The sequence below is a fragment of the Electrophorus electricus genome, chromosome 3 (assembly GCF_041902795.1).
Source record: "Electrophorus electricus isolate QZ-2024a chromosome 3, ASM4190279v1, whole genome shotgun sequence".
Taxonomy (NCBI): Eukaryota; Metazoa; Chordata; class Actinopteri; order Gymnotiformes; family Gymnotidae; genus Electrophorus; species Electrophorus electricus.
This window is the reverse complement of record NC_137499.1, coordinates 13,156,667-13,181,974: the sequence shown is the minus strand read 5'-3', so window position 1 is coordinate 13,181,974 and position 25,308 is coordinate 13,156,667. Positions and strand designations below refer to the sequence as shown.

At 42.6% G+C, this 25,308-nt stretch overlaps 1 protein-coding gene across 5 annotated transcripts in view; it reads right to left on the bottom strand.

Annotated features, from left to right (window-relative positions):
* col18a1b (collagen type XVIII alpha 1 chain b) overlaps positions 1-25,308 on the bottom strand; it is a 40,929-nt gene that overhangs the window by 9,798 nt on the left and 5,823 nt on the right. The window contains exons 1-24 of one of the 5 annotated variants that reach the window (XM_027020163.3): positions 20,332-21,328; positions 14,240-14,781; positions 13,789-13,881; positions 13,510-13,560; positions 13,250-13,343; positions 12,400-12,453; positions 11,830-11,951; positions 10,374-10,400; positions 10,028-10,234; positions 9,333-9,359; positions 9,080-9,142; positions 8,854-8,937; positions 8,697-8,747; positions 8,449-8,589; positions 8,271-8,333; positions 8,145-8,189; positions 4,090-4,233; positions 3,882-3,947; positions 3,777-3,803; positions 3,598-3,696; positions 3,442-3,477; positions 3,274-3,351; positions 1,806-1,838; positions 1,624-1,659 (exon numbers count right to left, since the gene is read on the bottom strand). In XM_027020163.3, the coding sequence (XP_026875964.2) occupies positions 1,624-1,659; positions 1,806-1,838; positions 3,274-3,351; positions 3,442-3,477; positions 3,598-3,696; positions 3,777-3,803; positions 3,882-3,947; positions 4,090-4,233; positions 8,145-8,189; positions 8,271-8,333; positions 8,449-8,589; positions 8,697-8,747; positions 8,854-8,937; positions 9,080-9,142; positions 9,333-9,359; positions 10,028-10,234; positions 10,374-10,400; positions 11,830-11,951; positions 12,400-12,453; positions 13,250-13,343; positions 13,510-13,560; positions 13,789-13,881; positions 14,240-14,781; positions 20,332-21,214 (3,066 nt within the window). In that variant the 5' untranslated portion in view covers positions 21,215-21,328. Of the gene's footprint in view, positions 1-1,623; positions 1,660-1,805; positions 1,839-3,273; positions 3,352-3,441; positions 3,478-3,597; positions 3,697-3,776; positions 3,804-3,881; positions 3,948-4,089; positions 4,234-8,144; positions 8,190-8,270; positions 8,334-8,448; positions 8,590-8,696; positions 8,748-8,853; positions 8,938-9,079; positions 9,143-9,332; positions 9,360-10,027; positions 10,235-10,373; positions 10,401-11,829; positions 11,952-12,399; positions 12,454-13,249; positions 13,344-13,509; positions 13,561-13,788; positions 13,882-14,239; positions 14,782-20,331; positions 21,329-25,308 lie in introns of those variants that run through there. The other 4 variants (XM_027020165.3, XM_027020167.3, XM_027020164.3 and 1 more) reach the window with 4 other exon arrangements.

Sequence of the window (25,308 nt, the reverse complement as noted above, 5' to 3'; positions counted from 1 at the left end):
CAGTAGGTAGGCATGTGTCTGAAACTACAGCCTAATAAGTCACTGTGTCTAATTTTTTTTATTTGATCATTTATCTAATTTATGAGTTATTTAATTTTTAATCAGTTTCTATTTATTATTCAAGAGAATATTATTTAAAACGGATGCAAACGTTTTATTAGCTTTGACACAAGTGCTATGTTTGAATGTCCTGCTGGCAAACCACTTACTTAATTCTTAAAATAGTTTTGATGCCACTTATTTATTATTATATAGGTATAAAGGCCCCCAGCTCAGACTTGCTGCCTTCACCATTTCAGGATTCTGGGGTAGGCAGGGATTTGCAGTGCTGGTTGATCCTATTGCTCAAGTGAACCAGTGAGACAGACATGAGCTACATAACACAGCAATTGCGAGCAACCCTATCTTGGATTAGGTGGAAAGGAATGTGGAGAATTGTAATCAAACAGAGTGTGTGAAGTGGCTCCTCCAGATGAATTAAACACACTTGCATTGCAAGACTGTCTTCTGTGCTGAAAGTGACAGTGATCAATGAAGGTTACAGACCTCCTGCAGTTCATTCTGGAGGGCACGCGGAAGTTACTAATATACCCAATTAGCTTTGGGGGAAACTCTACTGGCCAATGCACTGTCAGGACATTGAGTTGCACAGCCTCTGCTGTGACCCCTGCACTACTGAGAAAGGATGGACCCACCAGGCACACACTGTGATGGGGCACACAGCAGGCACACAGCAGCTGATGGGAGCTTCCATGGATCACATGGAGCTGGATATTTTGGGACCCTTTACCACTACACATGCTGAAATCCACTTTGCCTCAGTAGTAATCTACTAGTCATCAAGTAGAGCAGGGCAAATGTGGACCCCAATGACAGCATCACTACCATCAGTGAGAACCAAGTGGAAAAAAATGTTTCAGACCCCTGCAGAGTTGTACAGTGCCAGGGCCAGAGTTTCAGGGAACGGGTATATTGGTGAGGTTTGCTAGTGGCTAAGGATGAAAAAGACAAGCACCATTGCACTTGCAAGTACAGAGCAACAGCACAGTGAAGTGATTCGATTGGGCCTCCCACATAGCACTCATCCACTGATATTAGTGATTGGGACTGCCAACTGCATCTGGGCTTGTGGAAGATCCTGAGCTGTATGAGAAGGCTGATGTTGAATATCTGCACCAAAATAGCACTGCTAGACTCTAGTTCCCACCTGGTGTGACGACTATACTCCTGGAGACCAAGATTGGGTCTACTGCCTGACTGCCAAGAGAAATGGCAAGGTGCTGACTACTGATCATGGTGGTGGCATGAAGGCACTTTGTGCTTGATTTGGTGGTTGGGACCTGTTGTGGACTGACTGACTCTACTATGGTATCTTGATGATATTCAAATGAAAAGGTTTCTTACTGGAGATCACACATTTGCTACATACCAGAGTGTGGTCCTTTGTGCATTTGTGTCACTGTGGCTACATCCCTAACCTGCCAAACTATTATCCTGAGCTCTGACAAATAACACCAAGCTACAGCTAAATTGTAGAGACTTAATTTGGACCCTAGCAGAACCCGCTAAATTGTTATTTTAGAACAGTCACTACAAATATGTTCAGTCCAAATCAAAACTTACAGGCAATCCTGCTTGCCCTGGATCACCAGGCTCACCCTGGGAAGGATACAGTATACATTTTATACGCATGGCATAGTTAACCTTACATAGTACCATTCACTATTACAATAATCCACCAATATATGATTGCACAAAAATGTATATTGATTAAAGATGAAAAAAGCATCATTATTAATGTTTGCCTTTAGTCCATGGATTCCATCTGCTCTGCCATCCTAAAATGAAAAATGATACATAAATCTATGATGTGTGTTTATAGAACAAAGGAGTCATACCAGGGTTTGTTTTAATCGAAGCAAAGTCTGAGTGCACCCTAACTGACCCTACTGAAGGGGCTAGGCAGTCAAGTATCAAGGTGTGCAACACTGAATCATATACTTTCTTAGAATCAGAGCACACAACACTTAGGTTGGTCTGTCTGGGTTTGGAGTCTTGCTGGACAACATTGTCTGTTAGAAGGTGGTGCTGTGAGCCTCTGGTGTTGTTACCATTTTGGTGCTCTGCTTTGTGATCTCTTAACCACTGAGCACTGGTGTAATGTGTTACTTCATTTTCCCACATGCTCTTCCAGCACTGTTTCTGTTCTGGTTTGATCCACAGTCAGGGTTCTGTTGCTCAGTAAATGAGGGGATACTTTGGTTCTATGGAGAAGTGGGCATTCACTCTTTTGGTCACTCCTTCTTTTGTGTATCTCTGTAGTCTTGATACCAGTGCTATTAGCCTTTGTTTAGCAGACTTCAGGCCATACATAACTATTTATCTCTTCCATAGCCAGGCACCGTCTTTGATCTTTATGCCCTTCTGGAGGTCTATAGGCTTGCTGACTTCCATCCACATTGGCTTTATCTTGGTTTCCAGCCTTTGCTTCCAAGAGGCACAGCGGTGTGGGCCTGATGTTTGTATTTTCTATCTTCTATCTATGACTAATGCAGCAGCAGTTTGTTGGTTCCAGTTGTACCATTGTGGTTATGGCAGCATACTGTCTGAGGGTAGTTTGCCATTAAGTTGAGGGCACATACAGTGTTGGCTGACAGTAGTTGTTTAAGTCACGACCAACTTCTGCAAGTTGGGTCACACAATGTGTGCTTTGTCCACTTTGGTGTTCTTGTGAAATCTGGCTTTTCTTTGCAAGTATAGTAGCAGTAGTTGCTGTAATTAAGACAATGGCAATTTCTCTTTATTACATCAATTTCTAGTTTTAAAAGGAGGCATCATTTGACGATGATGGAGGCACTGGATGACTAGTTGCTTGTCTGATTGTGGCTCAAGGCCTTCTCCTCATCCATATATCCCTCATGCAATGGCAAACCAGTATTTTGGCAGTTACCTAATAGACTAAACCTGTTTAACTCATAACACTAGAAACGGCATTATCGTCTGCATTATCTCTTGAAATAGGCAGGTGAGGGTTAACTTCCAGTCCGTGGAGAAACCTGACTCTAAATTGTTGGTAGAAGTTTGGTAGCAATAAGCACAATAAAAGCTTAAAAGCATGTTGGGAACACTTACAGTTCCAGAGTGTGGGAAACACAAGAGTGTAGGAAACACAAAAATGTTCCATGAAAAAACAAAGAAAGTGAAAAACAGGTATAGGTTGCTTTGAAATATTTGGAAGTGACAGCCATGATCCATGAAAATGTCTAAACTTACAGTGCTGTAGATCACAGGTCCTGGAGGGCCAGGAAGTCCTGGGGCCCCAGGGGGACCTCCAGGTTGGCCAGGCTCACCCTAAAACACACATACAAATTCAGAGAGCTGCTTAAATCAGAATGCCCCAGATTCATTATGGACCATGATAATAAAGCAGTGATCACTTACCCGGTCACCTTTCACCCCTTTTTTGCCTGGTTGTCCCTGCAATATGATTGAGACAGGAGCAAGAAAATCTTCTTATGTAATTATTATGTTGCAATGACTTATCAGGCTAATTGGTATGCTCAGTGCAGAGACAGATCTGTGAATAATGTAACCCACTGGTGGTCCTTGGAAGCCATCGAGTCCAGGAATTCCACTTTGACCTTCGGGACCCTCCCTGCCTTTCTCACCTGGGGTTCCAGGTAAGCCTGTCACACCCTGAAAGTTGGAGATGACAAGACAGTGTTGTGTTTATAGTGGTTTTATTTGCATTCATACTCATGTGCCGTGCAACTCACCGGCAATCCAGGAATTCCTTGTGGACCCTGGAGAGGTAATTACAAAGTAATTATAATGATGTCACTTCCAAGGTGAAGGAGAATTATATAACTCAAATAAGTTACCTGTGGGCCCTGAGGCCCCATCACACCAGGAGCATACTGAATAACAAGTTCAGACTCCTCTCCACTCTGAACACACACACACACACACACACACACACAGTGGACAGTTATGGAGGCCTCTCTGAAAAGCACTTTTAATATGCCAAAATAAAAATAAAATTACTGAACCTTCATATGTATATTAAAAGGCAGTTTTTTATTAACTCACACTTTTATTAACTCTGATGATGGGTCCAGGGGGTCCAGGAGGTCCAGGAGGCCCTTGAGGTCCCCTGGGGCCCATAGGTCCAGGTAGACCTGCCCGGCCCACCTGTCCTGGATCTCCTTGTAGCCCTGCAGTGCCTTCTGGACCCTACAGGGGAAACACAGAGGAAATGCTAAACTGTGCAGGAGTGTCTCAAAACAAGGGCGGTGAAACACTCTGAATTACTTTGAAAAAAAGTTTTTTTTTTTCTGTTCTGTCATGAGAATGAGAATGACATGATTAAAGGCTGATGGTCTTTGTTTGTGTCTGGTAGCATGTGGGTTAACACAGTGCTAAGCAAACACATGCATCATTCAGGGTCATCATGTCTTTTATATATATATATTAGGAAAATGTGTATTACGCAGTGTATGGACGTAATGGGCTCTAATGTAATGTAACACACATGGCAGTAGTGAGCTATAATGTATCATAGCACACACTATGCATGGCAGTAATGGGCTCGAATGCAATGCACACTGTGCATGGCAGTGGCATACTTAACACATATGGCCCAAATTCCACACTTCCTACAATGGTCATTTTGACCATTTGAATTTAACATTCTTATTTATACCATTTATAATGTTTCTCTGTGTACTTCACTACAATTTTAAATCTGTCTGTCTCATACACACACACACACACACACACAGGAGAACAATTGATGAACACTTGATTTTTTCAGAAATAATGTAATCTTCATTGGTCAACATTTGAAGAATTTTTTGTTAGGGGTATACCATGCCACTAGAACAGTGTTTTACAAAATAACCAAGGTATTTCAACATAAAATCTTTATTTTGCAGAAAACACAATGATTAGAAAATGACGATAGCAATGACTTTAGCACAGAGAAAGATTACAACTAAATTTTTTGAAGGTTACAGTCACCAATCAGTAGGAAGTGTACAGGCCGTTGCTTTGAATGACTTCAGCACATCTGCGGCTATAGGACATCACTAGTCCCTCACACTGCTCTGGTGTGATTTTGGTCCACTCTTCTTGCAATCTCTTCCACAGCTCAGGACTGTTGTGGGTTTCTTGGCCATAACTTTGTCACCAAGGACTTTCCAGAGGTTTTCTATTGGGTTTAGATGAGGACTCTGAGCTGGCCATTTCATTGTTTCAATGTTTTCAGTTTCAAGGAACTGCTTTACCCGTTATGCTGTGTGACGGGGAACATTGTCCTGCATGAAAATTGCTGATTGAGTGATGAACGCAAGGAAGGAGCCACGTGTTGTTGAAGGTTCTGATACACACTTGCATTCACTCTGCCATGTAGCTGTATGAGAGGTCCAACTCCTGCTGCCGAAAACATTCCCCAAACCATGACACTTTCTCCTCCACCTTTCACTGACTTCCTTACAGACTTTGGGTTCAGACTTTCCCCAGTTTGTCGACAATGTTTCCCATCAGACTCAAATAAATTAATCTTGCTTTCATCACTAAAGTGAACTCTGGACCACTTCTCCTCTGTCCACACAACATGCTCCTCAGCAAAGGATAGTCTAGCCTTTTGATTCTTTCTGCTAATGAGAGCTTTTGTCACTGTAGAGTGGGCTTTCAGTCCAAATGCTCTTAAATGTCAAGACACTGTATGACGAGACAGATCCTTATCCTGTTCAGTGCTGAACCGGCTAGCAATTCCAGCTGCAGTGTTGAACCGATTACCCATGGACATTCTCCGCATTATCCTGTCCTCTCTTGCATTTGTCTTTCGTGGGCGACCAGCCTTCTTGGGGGACTTGAATGAGTTTGTGATGTTGTAAAGATGCAATATTCTAGAAATCACAGACTTGGAATGATAAACGTCTCTTGCTATGGCTGATAGGGTCATCCCTTTTGCCTTCATCTGGACAACCTGCTGCCGGAGGGTTTCAGTCACTTTGGAACGGCTAACCATCTTGCAAAGTCAAACTGGACTGAAAACTGAAAACTGGAAAGTTAGGCTGCCAGCTAAATAGGGTTTGTCAGATAATTAAGAAAATTAGCACCAGGTGCCAGATTAACATGAATAACTTGCAGCTATCTGAAAGTGTTCTCTAAATTTGATCAGTGTTCTTTTTCAGTTATCTCATTTAAGTTTTTTATACTGTGCTTTAGAATATATACAACTCATGAAATAAGCTTAAAATACTGCTTTTTACTCCTGTTAGGATAAATTCACATAGGATTACACAGTGACCTTGACATTTAGGAAATTGTGTGTTGTTCTCTATTTTTGATCTGCAGTGTATGTGCACACACACACACACACACACACACACACACACAAATATTTATTAATTAATCTAACAGAGTGCAATAGCCTACTAGACAACAAAGGCTTTAGCTACTAATCTATTGTATTTATTTTGTCAGAAAGCCATTTCATTTTAAAATAGCTAGGCTAATTGCATATAGCTTAGTCCTAAATGACTTAGTAAAGACCATCAGAGAAAATCAGATTATGGTTTTATATAAATTTTTTAAAATTAACTATTTGGAATTCATAAATAAAACTAAACAGCAGCCAAAATAATAGTATGCAACAAAATAAAATTTTTAAAAAATAAATAAATAAAAAACATTTTTGGTCAAACTGCTCCATGTTGGCTCATTGTTCTGACAGCACAACTTTTATGGTTCTGCATGATCTTATTATTCCGCGATTGTCATGGTAACATCTGACTCACTGGAAGAGGTTAAATAAAAGGGGCAGGCTAGCTAGCCACTGTCTATAATGTATACCGTCAAAAGAGGCAGTCTGGGCTTATGAATTTGTCTGTGCTTAAGATTTACTGATCTGATGTTGTCAGATAACAAATATGCACTAGTTTAGTAAAAGTCAGAGATATGGGTAAACATGGGGATTTTAGTTTAGGGTCACAACCACAATGACCATCAAGAGGGTCAGTTCACTCCTCAATATTCAGGTATGACTAAACTGCCCCCCATAGTGGGTGATTTGTTTTTAACATTCTGCTGGAGCTAGATAATGCTGGAACTTTTAGAATATTTTTTTATTTTATATTATAATGCATAGAGTTCATAATTGTTGACATAATGACAGAGACTTTGAAGTTTGAATACGATTAAGAATAAAGCAGATATGTTTGGTGATGAAATACATGTGTCAGTCAGTAGAAGCTAAAATACTCTAGTAATGGTAATGGTACATGTCTAATACTTCAAACTCACCACAAACCTTTCAGAAGTATTCTACGATCATAATGAAATCCTAATTTAACCTTTATGATAATTGCTAAAATGCTAATTTCAATTGTAGTGTTATGTTTGAGGCTTTCTTAGTACCAATATGTAGTAGTGATGCTTTTTTTCAACACCACTAATACTTTAGGCATCTTTAAGCATTAAGCACTCTTTAATAAAAGTTAATTTTTATTAATATATCAGTCCACTGTGACTTTTATTTTCAAAGATCAAACACAAGGCAAGATGCCGTAATTAGCATGTAGCACCAGATACCTCACTAGTGCCCCAGAGGTTATAGAACCAGGAGAGAGAGAAAAGGGGGAAAGATGGAGTCATGCTAGAACAAGAAAAGCATAAAGAAATGTCTTGGAGTCTCAGCACAAGATCAACTCCCTAAGATGAGAAGAGTGCACCCATCGGAGTTACGATTCAAAATTAGTCCTGCAGGGATTATACTTTGGGCTGGGCTTGATAATGTTTCCACATCCTTACAGACTTAGTATGGTTATCAATATTAGATTAGAGTTTCTTTAGTATCCTAACTCCCAAGCATACATATTCATGCTAACAGAAGCAACTAAGTAGCATAAACAACTTTTTTGTCCAGCCTTTTAAAAACATCATTCCCTACACAGTCACTAGTGTGTACACACTCTGTCCTACCAACTTAAAATACTAACACTAAATCTACACCAATAGGATGTCAGTATGGATGCATTGGTAAATTTATGTCTGGTTCAAATTCTAAAATGTAAATTTCATTATATCTGTAGGATTGCCTACGGTCGTGAAGAGCCATAGCGTTAATTGCTGTGTTTTACCTTCTCTCCAGATTCCCCAGGAGAACCCAGTTCACCACAGTCTCCCTACGAGATACAGGGAAACATGTTAAGATGGACAGCATGACATTTGAAACGATATAAAAGAACATTTATTACATCCTTTACCTTAGATCCAGGCAGTCCTGGTGGGCCAGGAGCACCAGGACTTCCAGGTAAACCTGGTGTCCCCTATATTAGGAAAAAAAAAAAAAAGAATATAACAGATGTAATAGCATTCACCTAGTCACTTATTAAAAGCTTGGAATCTCGAAATAAAATACTATATGGTTAGAGCGAAACATACAGGCTGTCCAGGGAGTCCATCTTTACCAGGAGGCCCAGGGGAACCAAATCTTACAGGTCCCTCTACTCCGTCTAAAATGAGAGGCATTGAAGGGCCAGGAGGACCGCGCGGTCCAGGTGGGCCAGGAGGACCACGAACACCCTGAGAAAATAGCCCAGGGACCAGTCCAACATATGCCAGTTACTCACAACAAAAATCAGTTGTAAAGCTCAGTTTAAGGCTGGGAGGTGATCCTGTAAGACACATACCTGCCACTTCTCCATGTCATGAAAACCAGAGCCCTCCATGTCAAGAAATGTCTGTATAGGAGATAAACGACTGTCATGTAATTTATGTTGAGCATCGTACATCAAAGCAAATGGGTGGTGTCAACCGAAACACGGTATTGTAATCGCTGTTACTTACTGCCCGGTCTAAGTGAGTGGGCCCAGGGGGTCCAGGAGGTCCAGGAGGGCCTCTAGGTCCTGGACTGCCTTCTCCGTTCTCTCCCTGCAGAAGACAGAGAATGATCAGATACCTGCCAAGACCTGTTCTGTCTCATGACCCATCTATTCTGTGACGCTGACGCATGTTTGTATTACGTGGAGGATAATATCCAATTTAGTAATTTAATATTTTCCTAAACAGCTACCTTGTGTCCTTTTGGTCCAGGGATACCAGGTATACCAGGAAATCCAGGAGGTCCTTCAGGCCCCTAAATATAAACAAGAGAAACTGATTAATTCATTAGTTGTGGTAGCTTAGTGGTTAAGGCACTTGACCCACCACGGCCAAGTTGCCACAGTTGGGCCCCTGAGCAAGGCCGTTAAGCCTCAAGTTGTTTTCAGTCATAACTGTAAGTTGCTTTGGATAAAAGCATCAGATACATGCCATGAATGTCTTACCTGTTTGCCATCTTCTCCAGGATCACCCTGTTACACAAAATAACAGAGAAAAGGTTTGTAAAACTACTAAAAGGTACTAGATATGCTGCAATTCCATTTACAGTTCTCCACATTATTTAAAATTATTTAATATAATAAGAATAACAGGAATTCATTATATTTATTATATAGTAGCCAAGGATGTACACTATAAGGCAAAATGGACACCTATGTGGACACCTGGCCATTATACCTGTTGGATATCCCCTTCCAAAACCCCTGGCATTAATATATTTAGGCCCACCACTACATGCAGCAATATCTGCATGTTTGGAAGTTTGGAACTCTGTAGTGAGTGATGTACAGAGTACAGGCCATTTTGACATTACACACTTCAGTATGTGCTGGCCCTGCTCTGTGAGCTTGTGCGGTTCCTAGACCCTTCACTTTCACAAAACAGCATTTAAAGCTGACTGAGGCAGATCTGGCAGGGTAGAAGTTTCATGACGTGACTTGTAAACAAAGGTGGCATCCTGTGACACAAGTCACAGAGCTCTTCAGTACAATCCATTCTACTGCCACTGTTTGATATTATACACCAGTTAGCAATGGGTGTGGTTGAAACTGAACTCAGTAGTTAGTCAGGGTGTCCACATACTTTTGGCCATATGGTGTGTATAATTTTTAACCGTTAAAAGGAATTACAGGCCACTCACTCTGTCCCCCTTAGGTCCGGAAGGACCCGGTGCACCTGGAGGTCCGTCTGGACCAGCTGGACCTAGAGGTCCCACCAGCCTCTCAATCACCTTTCCTTCCCCAGGGTGGATCACCTCTGCAACAGGCCCGGGTGGCCCTGGTGGTCCGGGTGGCCCAGGTGGGCCAGGATCGCCTTTGGAGCCAGGATACCCTGAACCAGGACTTCCCTGCAGGACAGCGGGCATTGTGTTATCTGATTGTAATACCCACAGGTACAGAAAGAACATTCATAAAGTTCAGTAAATCTTTGATATACTTACATTTAATTACATATAATTTAAAGCATTATAATTAAAAGGTACATGCCTTCATTCCGTTCTCTCCTCCGTCACCCTGAGGACACAAGACAGACGTGAATAACTAATTACAATGATAAAAGACATGACACTGGATGGGCTCCTATACAGAAGTAGTCGTTTTACAAAATAAAAGTCTTTCCATGATTTTGCATAACCCAGATGATTTAACTAATTAAATTTGCCTGTTGGCTTGGGAGGGATGTTGTAGATATTAAACATAATTGTGGGCCAGGGGGCTATTTCAGAAAGTGAGTTTAGCAACTAACCCGAATCAGTTAACTGACCCGGCTCTGTTAACTCGGGGTTTGTGGAAACTCAAGGCTTTCTGTTCCAAAAACTGGGCTCAGAATAAATTTAGGTTAGTTGCTATGGCAACACTGTGAAGCTAACCTGCTATATAGCAGGTTTACTGAAGATAAACAAGAGATAAACGTCAGAATACTGGCAGAATGTTGGAATTGGAATGCAAACGTTGCTAGAATTGTGCCTAGAGGATTTAATTAATGTTGCAACTCAAATGATTTATTACAGTGATGACATTTTTTTTTTCACTTAAGTACCTTTTGCCCTTTACACTTATCGACCTTTTGAACGTTCTTCCTCACCGGCGCATTTCACATGCCAGACGACAGAATCATTGGTTCTCCCTCGCTTTAACTACAACTATAGGCTACGCATCAGGATTCGCTTTACTTTTAATAGTTTTTTTGCTACTTTAGATGTTCTAGAGGGTGCTGAATATTACACAGGCATGTCCTTCTGACCTTGGTGTTGGTCTGTTAAAAACGCAGACCATTCAGCTTACTCAGATGTTTTCCTAGGTATAAACCCATCAAAGTCAACAAATTGTCCGTATAAATTTAATTAACCAGACTTTTAACATACATGCGGCTTGGCGAGTTTAACACTATGAATTTTACTATCAGTCTTTTATTTCTTATAGCATAGACCCAAATTCCAATTGCGTTTTCAGTAGTAAATGCATGTAGAACCAATAGCTTAGTTCAACTTAAAGTTCAAGGTTATGTTTTGTGAAACCCACTTTCTGGAATACCCCCAAGGTAAATGTTTGGCACTGTAAACGTTTTCCAGTCAGTACACAGAGTGAGCCTGTATCATGGCCTAGGTGAGACACTGAGGCAGTATACAATTGCAACCTGGGAATTATTTGAATGATGAAAGACAACGAAACAGAAACATGACCAAACAACACTACCAACAACCAACAACAAGGAAAAGAACACACTGGGTTTTTATGCATAGACTAATTGAGGCAGAGGCAGGAAACACCTGAACTGAGCTAACCAAAAAATAAATTATTTAATTTAAATTTTTTTTTTAAAAAAGCAGATGGCGCTGGCTACAAAACAAAAGGCAGCATAAACAGAGTCCAGGTGGCATATAGCGCCAGGTGGCATATAGCGCCACGTGGACAGCGTCAACACTGACGACACATTGTGTACCTTCTCTCTGTGGAGTCCACCCTTAGTGGGAGATGACTGGTCTGGGTCTCCAGATTCGCCTTTTGACCCCACTGCGCCCCTGTCACCAAGAGTCCCCATATCTCCCTTCTCTCCTTTATCACCTGGAGGAAACGCAATTCTTTCAGCGTAAAGATCGGCACGACCCAACACTCACCACCCCACAGGCGTGAGGCTTGAATTACAATGCCCTTATCACCCTTTCATGCATAACGCACCTCACCAGGCATTTGAAGCTCAGATCAACATGCAGTGCAGAGCATAGACAGACACATTAAAACTGTTGTGATCGATTGTGAAGTTGTTGCTAAGCTCTGCCAGACAAACCCACATACAAGCCAGAGAGTTCTTAAAGCCAGAGTGTTCTTGAAGGTAGTTACTTATGTCATCTTTAAGTAAAGCCTTATGCACATGTAAACAGATTCCCATAAGAACAGGTGCAACGAGGAGCGTAAGGGTGCACTCAAGGTCTAACTCAACTGCAGACACCGTGTGTAGTACACACAATGTGATACATATTATGCAGGACGCGACCGCATACATGAGCATTACCTTTACTCCCTTGAATAGTTCTGGATGCCACTAAGATCTGGTCATCCTCGTCTCCTAAGTGAAATCATAAAGTGAAAGCAGCTTCACTATAGCTTCACTATAAAGGAATTTTTCTCTTTATTGTGCTGTAAAAATCACCAGTATCACCCAAATATAAATGAGATTGAATAGATAACAGCCATCAAACAATTTGACATGACTGTTGTCAACTTAAAGGTTCATACACTAATGATACATATATACATTTACATTTATGACATTTAGCTGACTCTTTTATACAAAAAGACTTACAGTTATGACTGAATACAATTCAAGCAGTTAAATGGTAAAAGACTTGTTCAGGGGCCCAACCATGGCACTTTGGCAGTGGTGGGGTTTGAACCAGCAACCTTCTGATTACTATAGGGATATAGCATGTGGCATATAGTAGAAGTACAGCTACTGCCCACAAGAGGGCAGTATCTTTACATATAATCCTCAATTTTAGCCAGCAGTCTAATCTAGACCCTATACTACCTGATTAATCCAAGATATTAATATTAACTTTTTCCTCCTTGAGTATTTATCAGAGGTATTGAATGTAGTATTGTCTCTGTAACAACAAATTCTGAAGAAAAATAATTTCTACAATTATATAAACCTTAAAGCCAAATCAGACAGACTATGGTGCATAACACAGCCAAAATAACCTAAACCAAATCAGACAGACTATGGTGCATAACACAGCCAAAATAACCTAAACCAAATCAGACAGACTATGGTGCATAACATAGAGAAAATAAAGGAAACCAAATGGCTTATAGCATTATATGGCTGACTATGTCTTATAGCACAGCTTAAGTGAACGGACCTGTTTCTCTCGCCGTGTCATCGGTATCCAGACGGGACCGGGTGGACGATGAAACAGGGGGTGGAGGCAGGGGTTCAAAAAAGGAGGAAGGACTCTGAAATAAATTCACACTTAAAGTTGCTTCTGTTTCTGTAAGATGACTCATTTTGACTGGCTGGTCGTCATTATTTGACATCTTTAAACCGCTGTTTGCTCATTATGTTAATAACTGAATTAAGTAATTAATATATGATGAAAATAATGCAATGTTAAAGGTTTACCCTACTACTTTGTATCTGCGCCTCCAAACCACTCCCATAATCCTCCAAGCCCTAGAACCCAAGACAGGAAGGAACACAAATCCTTAAAAGAATCCAGTTTCTTCAGGGACATAAGAGGCTCCCAGAAAGTGGAAGGCTCTCGCTATGCTCAATGCACAGACCACATGAGCATATATTTCAAGAAAATAAGAGAAGCATATTTCGTATGAACTGAACTTGACCTGAGGAGCGTGTGAACTATTTAAAAACATGAGTATATTATGTATGCATATGGCTCACATAATCCTCATCATCGTCATCGTCATCGCCTTCATCACAGTGGCGTTCAGCTGCACTTGGGTTACCCACTATCTTCAGTTCAGAGATTAAACCCTAAAAGGACACACACAAAACACACACTAGAACCCTGAGGGAAACGCACACAAAACACACAAGTCCTAACACAAACAAATCACTCACTAGCGACATAAGACGAACACACACACTACAGACTTACGACAAACACACACAACACACACACACAAGAGACGCAAGATGAATACACACAAAACACACACTAGAGACTTAAGATGAACACACACAAAACAAACACAAGAGACTTAAGATGAACACACACAACACACACACACACACACACAAGCCCTAAGAGGAACACCGACAAAACACACATGTATGGATTATACAGAGGACATGGGGGTGTTAGCAGCTCATTGAGGGGTGTTGAACATACTTTGAACTTGTCGGGGTCAGCAGCTCCACCTTGTCCGACAAAGATCCCCGCCCCCATGTCCAGCTGCAGGTCGTCGGGCGAGCGTTCGAAGGTTGCCACTCTAGGCTCGGTGCTGCAGTCCCCATAGAAGGTTACCTGGTCTTGGTTCACAGCTAACGAGTAGTGGCTCCACTCACCGGGCTGGTGGGGCACCTCAAAGCTGGCCACTTCTACCGATTTATTGGAACCTGGATGACTGTAGTAGAACACCACCCTCCTGGTGGTGCCCTCGACGGCTGACAGTTTCACTCCGACATGCATGAGTTTCTGGTCAGAGTCGGTGATGGCAAAGATTACCCCTGCCTCATCAGAGATGGGCCTAAGATGGAAGACCAGGGAGAAGTCGCGGTAGAAGGGGCTGGGCAGGTGTGCTCGGGCGGGCAGCCCTGCGCTGGCCCGTCCCTCAAACAGGTAGGCCACACGGCCGTCGGGGCCCTCCACACGTGTGACCTGATTGGGCGGTAGGCTTCCTATCAGCTGCAGCAAGGAGACGCCACTCTCTTCTGCAAAGTGAAATGTGAAATGAAAATCCTTTAGCAGACCATGTGACATTTCTACAAACACAATGCAGACATTTTCAGCACATGTAGATGCATACAGTTTTGCTTTGATGATAACTCAGAATAGTGACATATGAATGTAAGTTACTAAGTGCTGAATCCAAATAATCTCAAGCAGAAATGTGGTCTCCAGTGGTCTCAAAATCACAAAGCATGGCTGTGGTCTGATTCTAAGACTTGTGACTTGGGATCAGTTGGAGTCTTGGAGTCTTGTAGTCTTGGTCTCATTACTTAGTTCTGGCCCAGGTCAGACTCTTAGGTTTTGTTGTCAAAAAAAAAAAACTGCTCTCACATTCCAGCATGCTGAACATGATAATCAGCTCCTTCCACTAATAGGCTGTGCTATTCAGTAAAATTTAAAATTCTGAGTCTGTTATCTGCTATCAAAAATTTTATTAATTTTATTTGTGATAAAATAATACACAGATTTACAGTTGATAACTATTCAATTATATGTTATTAAACACAGAGATGCAATTTTTCAACTGTTTGTTAAATCCTAATATGAAACTGAAATATACATCCTATTCTCATGGCATTTGCCTAATTTTGAAATTATGTGTGTCATGAATGGCCACCCTCCTGACATCCCTGTTTCCATAGTTTCCCTGTTGTCTGTTTTCCTTTTGCTTCTGGGTTGTTCCATTTCTTGGCTTTATTTTCTCTGCCCCTCTTCTGTTCCTTGATTCCAGTCCTTGTTTTGGTTCTCCCTGTTCATATGTTCACCTGTGTGTGATTAGTGCATCATTGTCTTGGTTATTTAAGCCCTGCGTTTGGGTTCCCATTTTGGTAAGTTAGGGTTATTATATTGTGTCTTGATTATGCTGGCCATATTTGTTGTTGCCCATGCGTTACTGTTTGGAACATTTGGGTGGAAATGGAACACTGGAGGTCAGTTGTGACCATCCTGTCAGAGAATTTGTAGTTTAAGGGAACTTTGTTGATCCTCTCAGGGAAATTAACTGATTTGCATTTTTTCCTTAGTTTGCTAGCTAACTGGAAATACCAAAGCTGAATGTTAATTTAAATTTGTTTTTGGTGCAGGTCTGGGACTCTGGTATGAAGAGGAGAGGTTTTGATGTCACTGGTCAGAGATCTAAGATCTACTCCACATGCCTGATAGTGAAATCATCTTCAAGGCTTTAAACTACAGGTTTACTGACACTTTATAATGGATCACACTGAAATGTTTTGTTCCTGTCAACTCATTTGCCCTAGATGGTACTGGGAACTGTATCTACCTCCAGCTCAGAGAGCTAGACTCAGGGCTGATCTCTCCATACCTCCAGCTGGGATCTAGACTCAGCCATGATATCTCTACCTCCAGCTCAGTGCTGCAGCTCGTATGTAGCAACATTACAGCCAAACACCTACACAACTTGGGTTCCCTTTATACTCTCACACTTTAGCCACACCTCTCACACTTTGATTTCTATTTACACATTCCAGGATTCTTAATTCCTAATCTGCTATTTTTATACATTATACTCATGTACTTTCCTTGCATTTATTTCCTCTATATCTTATGGGGCTGTCTTTGTTTTGTGACTGCTGTAAAATCATTTAACTGCAAGTTGTACTGTGTATAATTATACATGACCAAATTTGATTTGATATTTTTAAAGAAGGTTTTTTTACTAACTTTGAAACTCCCTACTCCATATCTGCAAATGTGGTGTTATTTATGAATTGATGTGGACTGTCCCAAATGTTCCCAAATATTAACCTATGAAACCACAAGGCTATAGATAAAAAGTATGGTCCTATGCATTATAGCCAAAATAAACAAATAAAAAGGCCACCACTGTACCTCTTGGGAACACGAGACTGAAGATCTCTAAACATCCAACAATGTTAGAGAGACTTGGTGATTTATTTTCATTTCTACAGACAGCAGGAAAAGTGGACAAGGATGTGATCTACAGCTCACAAACCAAGAGTGCAGGGCTAAATTTAACATGCTGATTATGTGAAATTTTGTTGGGTTTCCATAGTCCAAGCTACCCAGACCTATTCAGAGGGTTGTGTGTTTGTGTCAATTTAAAGAAACAACTAAAATTATTGGTCACAGGATCAATATACTGTATTTAAACAAACTTTAATATGATTAGGATACCTGATACAATCCAGTGAATGTTAGCTAGTCATGTCTTTGGACAGGAAGTCTTGGAGTGTGTTGATGTTCAAAACAGTGGTATTCACAGATGGTATTCTATTTTGAGGATGTATTTTAGTGGGGGGGGGTCTACATAAGTTATCAGCATTATTAGATCATAGTTCTGTCACATCTGACTTGCAATGAGAGTTGAAATTAGTCATCTCCAATTCCATGCACCAGCTAGCTAGCTTGCCTTCCACTGCATCAAGCCAGCAGGGTGAAGCATGTGCTCCTCTAGTACACGTGTAACTGGCCCCCACATCTTATTGAAACTCAAACTGAAACATGAGAATCACTCAATTCTGTTGTGTGCTCTCCTGGAACAGCTGGCAGGGGTCCTGAGTCAGCAGGAATGGATTCCCAAGCGAACCGGCACTGAGGCCGCTAACTGTACTGGACTGTGGGAACGGGATGTCCAGTTCCAGCGCTGCGCTTCCAGTGGCTTGGACCCACACCATTTCAGAATTTGCTATTCGCCACAGTCATCTGATCCTTCACAAACCAGGCCAGCTTTCATTACGTTCCCGTGCTATGCTGTCATAGCATGTTTTGAACACAGGGGATTATGGGAATACAAACCCCCACATTATTTACTCCAGATGTGTCCTCTCATGCCTGGATCCAGCTCACAGTTACACACATTCACACATGATCCCAGAAGAAGAGTGGAGCCCTGTAGCCAGAGTGCTTGTTTGGTTCCACTGATAGATCAAGGATGGTCTCTAAAGCTCATTTTAGAATTAATTCTCTTAAAAAAGTTCCCTAGTAATAGAAAATGTTACTGGGTTATAGTTGAACTGGTGATGCTTGTTGACCTGTCAATCCCAATCCCAACACCACTACTTACAAAGCACTGTCAATCCCAACAGCACTATATACAAAGTAATATAAGTAACACCACAGATATTAGAGCTAAAGGTTTATTGTTCTAAATATCTGGTAAGATATAATATTGAGGCTTTAAAATCTACAGTATATAAAATATATATCATACTACAATATCATTATGATCTTTGAACAGGATTCTGTAGTTGGTGAGCTAAGCCAACATGAATGAAATGGCCATTATAAAGAGCTAAAACTCACAGGAAGAAAAAAAAACAAAACAGCAGACTTGGTACAGCAGTGCACAGTAATCTGCATACTGGCTATCTGACATCAAAATTCTACCCATGCCATAAAAGGGGCTTAAGGTCTATGTCCTGGCTAGTCTTCCTTATTTGGCAATTCTATACATGAAAAAAATTGTTTTCTTTCAACTGGAACACAGAAGAGAAGGCATCAAACTATAATGCCAAGAATGAAAATGTTCTTTTGGAAATAAGCTCTGTAACTCTTCAATATACGATCGGTTGGACAGGTAATTGTGGTTAAAATTCTTGTCTGAGAAGGTAACTGGAGGCTCTTGTGAACCAATACCTCCTCAGACTCTCAGCCTGCACCAGGCTGAAGTCGAGTGCTCTCAGAAGATAAGAGCAGGAGGAAGCTGAAGAGATGACTAGCATGAGCCAGCTGTGACTGCTGAATACCTTCAGCTGTAGTCAAGTTAGACTGCTCCCAGCAACACACACTACAGACAGTCTGTATGGCACAGCAAGGCACAGTATGAGCAGAGAACTTTGTGATAATTAGAACCCTCTAAACAATATGGACACTACATTGATGTGCAGGCTACCATGGGACCACAGTACTCGATCAAGGCCAAACTATTTAATACCGCCATAATTTTGAAACTCTAGTTCAAAGTCATTCATAAATATGAAAATTGTAAAACCATCTAAACTCTGACACTCAGACAGTGAGAATTACTGCAAAACTAACATGAGCGGACGTCGTCCCCTAACAATGTGCTCTTTCATCATCATCATCATCATCATCATCATCATCATCTCTGCAGTCTTTTATTGCTCCTCCTCATGCTGAAAACATTCAGAACTATTCTGGGTTAAGGATGTAGGCGCTCCCTCAACCCCCCTCCTGCATCCTCGACCCCCTGGTCTGTTCAGGCTGACAGGGGGCCTTGTTGGGCCCAGCGAGCATGGATATCCTGCCCCCCCCCCGCCCCCCCCCCCGACACCAGGCACAATACACGACTTTTTCTGAGTGCCTACTCAGAGCGTCCAGCATCCAGGCCAGTGATCCTCGGGAGTGTACCAGACTGCTGCGTTGTTTGAGTCCAGCCAAGGGGAACAGTGTTAACCCTTTCCCAGTTTGTAAACAGGAGAATTCCATTACAGGAATGAAGATGGCAATGGTTCAAAATGCACATACAAAATGCATCAAATGGATGAATGGTGGCTGTATATGACAATACCCCTTTAGGAACAGCTTTGCCCCCTACAGGGCACTAGGTGCATTGCAACAAGTGTGGGTTGGCCTACCTGGCTGCAACTTCATGCGCTTCTGTTCAAAAAGCCTGTGTAGTCTGCAGGTCAGACACTGGCACTAGACGTCCAAACTCATCCTACATGTCTGAAGCAGCAAAGCATGAAAAATTCCAGCTTGGAGCGTCAGGCCCTCTAGCAAACAGTCTCTCATTTGGTGTCAGAGCTTGATGGGACACTAACTCATGGTAAAGATCCTGGAAAAGATGACATTAAAACCATAGCCTTGGAAGTCCAAGCACAACAGCTGAAGGGAAACAGTGCTTAAATGCCAGGAAGAGTGGTCCTTCCTCTAGCTGTCATCATTTCCAGGATTTGCCTACTGCGTTGCATTTTCCATAGCTGTCTTTTCAGCCCAAAACAAAGGCTGACAACTACGGGAGTCTCTGCACTGCCCACAGGTCATGCACTTCCTGTACGGTGTTTGCGCTTTTCAAACCTTTCAATGTCAACCCACGGCGATTTGGTTTGGTGAAACAGATCAAATTCCTGTTGTACAGCAAGTCTCCTACTGAGTCATTATGTACCACATTTTTCAAGCCAGTTTGTGTACAGTCAACAAGATCCAGCAATACTTTAATATGCTGGTTTGCATAAGAAATCAGCATGACAAATAAAAGGTGAGGTGGTTATCATCAGGCATCATTATTAGCATGCATGCACAACATGTTCAGCAAAGCTGTGCAGAGGCAAGCACACATGTGCAGCCCTCCAATGCCAATGCAGGGCCGCAGGGGTGAGCAAGTCCCCTGTGGCACGTGCCAACCCCAATTCCTGGCACAACCGGGACAGAGCAGAGACAATAGCTGGGCCTGGTGATGTGGTGATGGTAGGTACACACACACACACACACACGCACGCACACACATGCACACACACACACGGGACTGTGCTGGACGCCTGTCCACAATGCTCTGCCAGTCTTGGACGCATTTGGACTGACTGCTTTACCTTTGTAGTTGCTAGCAAGCACACATGGCCTGCCAGGCTCCGGTCCCTCGGGGAGGGTGTGGCAGGCCACAGGCAGCCCGCTGTTCTGCAGCGCCATCCAACAGCTGTCCAGCAGCAGCTCACAGAAGCCGCGGCAGGGGAGCAGGGTGGCCGGCGCGCCGTCCTGGGCCAGAGGGCACTCTGGCGCCACCAGCAGGCAGAAAAACCACTCCAGCCCGTGGTGGCAGTCTGAATGCAGCAACCACGCCCACTCGTGCAGCACGGCCACCACCTGCTCCACCCCTGTGTGGTTCAGAAAGTTGGGCAAAGAGAAACCCACCGCTGCCCCCGCGGAGCAGAAGGACCAGTCAGAACCTCTGGGGAAGCACTTAGGGGCATCTATCTGCACGCCGCTGGTTTCAGCGAAGGACGTTTTAAAAGTACTGACTGGGCCAACCGTCGTAAAGCTGCTGATCGTCACCTCCCTCAGTGGCAAGCTGGTGGGCTTTGTAGTTTTTTCCTGCTCCACACCCACTATGAACTCTGAGCCTAGACCTGAGGAGCCTTCACTTCCTGAGTCATCTACCATCCCCTGTAAAGACTGGTCATTACCCGTCATGGTGGGGCCTTGCGCCTTCAGGAGGTCAGGGGTCGTCGCTGTGGTAACTGCACTCACCACAGCAGTCACATTCTGATCCAGGATCTCGACAGATTTCTTGATCTCGCTGGTAACACTGCTGATCTCTGCTCCAAGCTTAGTCACATTCTCTGTCCTCTGGGCTTCTCCAACAGTAGAAGTTTCATTTTCCGCTGCGGGGGCCTCCGTAGGCACTTGATCGCGGGCCCATGCATGCAGGGGCACAGTGCAGAGCACCAGGAGGGCCAAGCCTCGCCACGTTCTCATGGTTCACTCTGCTCCGGTCCTTACTCTGACCTTCACAACCTCCTTTCAGGACGTTCCACTGCCTCCAAAACCCACCAAGCCAGTGGACACCCTGCGTTACCTTCCTCCACTCAGCAGTCAGAAAGAGTGAGAGAGAGAGAGAGAAGGAGGGAGGAGGGGCGTGGGAGAGGGAGAGGGGGCGTGCTCTCTCACAGAGTGATAATGGAGAAGGGGAGTTAGTGGCCTGTTCCTGCCCCCTCTCCTTCTGATGCTGTGTGACTGGCTTGACTTATAAGTCAGAGTCTGCTAAGAACACAAATGTGCGAGGTAGTTTCTTGCAGCCTTCCCCTGTGATTCCTCTGATGGAGCTTTTTGCCAAAAGGAAGCACTTTTCTATTATCTAAAATAAACAAAACAAAAATAGAAAACAAATCTATCCATATGTTACCTGGTAGTTTCCTGCTTGGAATGTATTGTCAAGAAGTTTTGCTTGTTTTCATTAATGATAAATTAAACAGAAACGCATTTGAAAATGGATACAGCTCTAATATTTAGTTAATATTTAGACCAACGGTGGATAGTGGAGTAAACAAATAATTCTGCACTACTCTAGGTGCTTTGTCCTATTAGATTACCAGACCAGGAGAGATACACTACCTGTCCATCTAAACGTATGAATGCAAAGAGCACGTGCTCCATTACAGCTTTACCTAATTAGACGCATCAAGCTATAAAACTCCGTAATGCTGAAATTACTTAGTATGTGACCGCATGCAATGGACAAATTGTTATATCATTATTAACAGTGCTATGTATTCTAGTTACAATGTCAGTATCACAGAGGCCAATGTTGTGAGTAACAAACAGCAAACACTATATTGCACAACCCTAAAATATTGTGTGAAGGGGTTTACCCAAGTGTCCCGTGTCACTACTACCCTGGGGCTGAGGGGTAATTTTATAGTAGTAATTGGAAGTCACAGACTGAGGGTTTACCAGAGTGAGTGTGTTCTAGACTTCATTAGTTCACTCTATTAGTGGTTGTATTCATTTAAAACAATACATCTCTTCATGGTAGAGAATCCGCTTGGCTTTGACTGACAGGCATGCAGCAGCTACCTTTCGAGCCAAGATCCTTTGCCAGTGGATGATCTCATCAGGGCAAAGCGAGCTAATTGCACGGAGCATTTTTCCCACCGCCCGAGTGCATGAACAGCCAATGTGGAAAATTCCCTTCCCACCAGCTCCTTGCAGCTGCCCTCTATCCGTGTCTGTTCTAGGGGTGCAGATCCGCTTCTGTGACAATCCCTCTCTATCTTCTCAGTCACACATACAGTACACACTGCGCACACACACACATACATACATACATACATACATACATACATACATCTCTCATACTTCCGCACAAGCCTGAGGCGTAATGTTGCCAGCTGCAATTTGTAAGCAGAGCTGGTTTTTGGCCCCGTGGAGACCCTCTGTGACCGGTACTGCTGGCCTGACTCAGCACATCCTGGCAGGCTTAGATGACACAGAGCAAGGTTTCTATATGAAGGTTTCTGCTTCAGAGGTAAAATCCACGTGTTGTAGGTACAGTGATGTTCAGTAGTTTGAGGTTCACTAACTGCAATCCTAAAGAGTTGGACAATTCTGGGTAATTCTGGTGGAGTTGCTAATTTTCAAAAGTATAAAATGTTTTACAGTACTACAGTCTGTGGAGGGTGTGCAGCTTAATGCACAAGCGCTGGGACACATTCCCTGGAGTTCACTTAAAACTGTTTTTTTTTTTTTTTTTAAATTAATTCAAAGTCCCATCAATCTGTCAGCCCTTCTGTTCCCTGGCTCCTTCCTTCCTGCTTGTTCCAGAAGTGGAAGTTTGAACTCTGGAGGCTCCTCTGCTGTACCCAGAACACATGGACATGCAAAAGGTCTGGGTACACACAATAAGATGACCTCTGTTAACTCTACAGTGTACCTGGGAATGAGCTGGATTCCACGACACCTAACTAAAGTTAACCACATTATATACATTACAGTGATTTAGTATTCAAGGAATAAGAAAAAAACATCCAAAATTAAGAAAATGCTTGAAAATTTGCAAAGAAAGTTTCAAGTACTCAAGTTCTACTAACTTCATTAGTGTTTCCAAATGGAACTCTTAATTTTAGGCCAAATGTTGTTTCTTGCCAGGTGTGCCAAGAACGCAGATAAGCTCTAAACTGCATGTTGATAATTAATTAATCAATTTCACTGTCAGACAATGAAAAACTATAAAAGCATTTTAAAGACTCATTCAAGGTTAAAACAAGGCTCATAATTCTTTTGCGGTTTCCCAGTCTGACTGAAAAGTTCCAATATTGTACTCGCTTGCACCACAGCCAGGAATTCTGGGAAAAGCTCCCAAGAATGCAAACCAGGACCCAGACCCAGGAAAACTCCAGCTGAAGTATGCATTATGGAAAATCCAAGAGGAAGTATGCACTCTGGAAAACTCCAGATGAAGTATGCTCTCTAGAGCCTAGGACCAGCAGCTGTCAGTGCTGGAACTGCATTTACACGGCATGCAGCTGTCTTCCCCAGTCATGCCTGAATGGAACGCTCCTCTCTGGGCATGGCGATCCCTCCAAGACCACACGCTGAGGTCCTGCTTGCTGCTGCCATCTCAGAATGACAACGTTGCCTTTGATTAAAGATGAACACTTTGCCTCCGGGAACAGGCAGCGATCCGAGTGCTCCGTGCTCTTCCACCACCATTGCCATGGTGATGTTAGGCTTAGTGTGTGAACGTGTAAGGGGATAACTATAATGGTACGTGTCTGGATTAAAACCAGACCCCATCTCTCTGAGGAACTCATCTTCATTCCTGTGTCTGGAATTCTCCTGTTTACAAACTGGGACAGGGTTAACATTATTCCCATTGGCTGGACTCAAACAACGCAGCGGTCTGGTACACTCCCGAGGATCACTGGCCTGGATGCTGGACGCTCTGAGTAGGCACTCAGAAAAGATCTTGTATTGTGCCTGGTGTCGGGGTGGGGGGGCAGGATATCCATGCCTGCTGGGCCCAACATGGCCCCCTCTCAGCCTGAACAGCCTGTCTCTCTGAGGAACTCTCTGATGAAGCACACTGGGTGGCCTAATTATACCTAATGACTCTTAATGATTTGTTATCTGTGGCTAATTGTATTCTGATGACAGAAGTCCCCCTTTTTACACATTCTAGTAAAATCACACACACACACACACACACACACACACATTAACATTAATGGAAAAAGCATGTGAACCCCTATTTTGAGTTGCTACTAATCTCAGCCAAATACGCGCCGTAGCTGTGGCTCAGTCCTGAAAACTGGGTAGGACATCTTTTCTCACATTCCTCTATACACATCCAGTTTATTCATTTATACCTACCATACACTTTTCTACAAACACCTACATAGCTACACTTAAGACTAGCACATCTGTTTGCTTCTATTTATTAATATGACCTAGATTTAATCACATCTGTTTGTGAGTGTGCATGTGTTTCCTTGAGTGTGTGTATGGGCATGCACAAGCATGTGTGTGTGCGTGTTTGTGTGTGTGTGTGTGTGTGTGTGTGTATGTGTTTGTGTCTGTGCATAAAGAAAAGCATAGATCAGTCAACATCTACATTTATTTATATAGCACTTTTTACAACAGATGTCATCTAAACATCTAAAGATTCTTTCCACCAGTGGGGCAGATTTGAAAACATCCACATATTATTATTATTATTATTATTATTATGTGGTGGAAATAGCAGTTGCAGTGAGGTGTGGAAGGCAGTCTCCAGAAACCGTTTCCACACACACAACTTTTGTGCTGATGCCAGACTGCAGTGCTCAGCATCCTGTCAGCACTCTGTAACTCAGTTATAATTCCCACACTCAAGTGCAGTAAAAGACAGAAATTAACACAGCTGCTCTCTGTGTCCACAGGTTTTCCTATTGTATTCCATTAAATCATTCACTAATAACACTAACCAATATGCCATTTGGTCCAAATCTTTGTAGGTGATTTCTTTGCTTCTGATAGTCCAATGACAGAATGAGACTTGCCTCTAATACATGACAGGTTCACTGGCTCTTTTA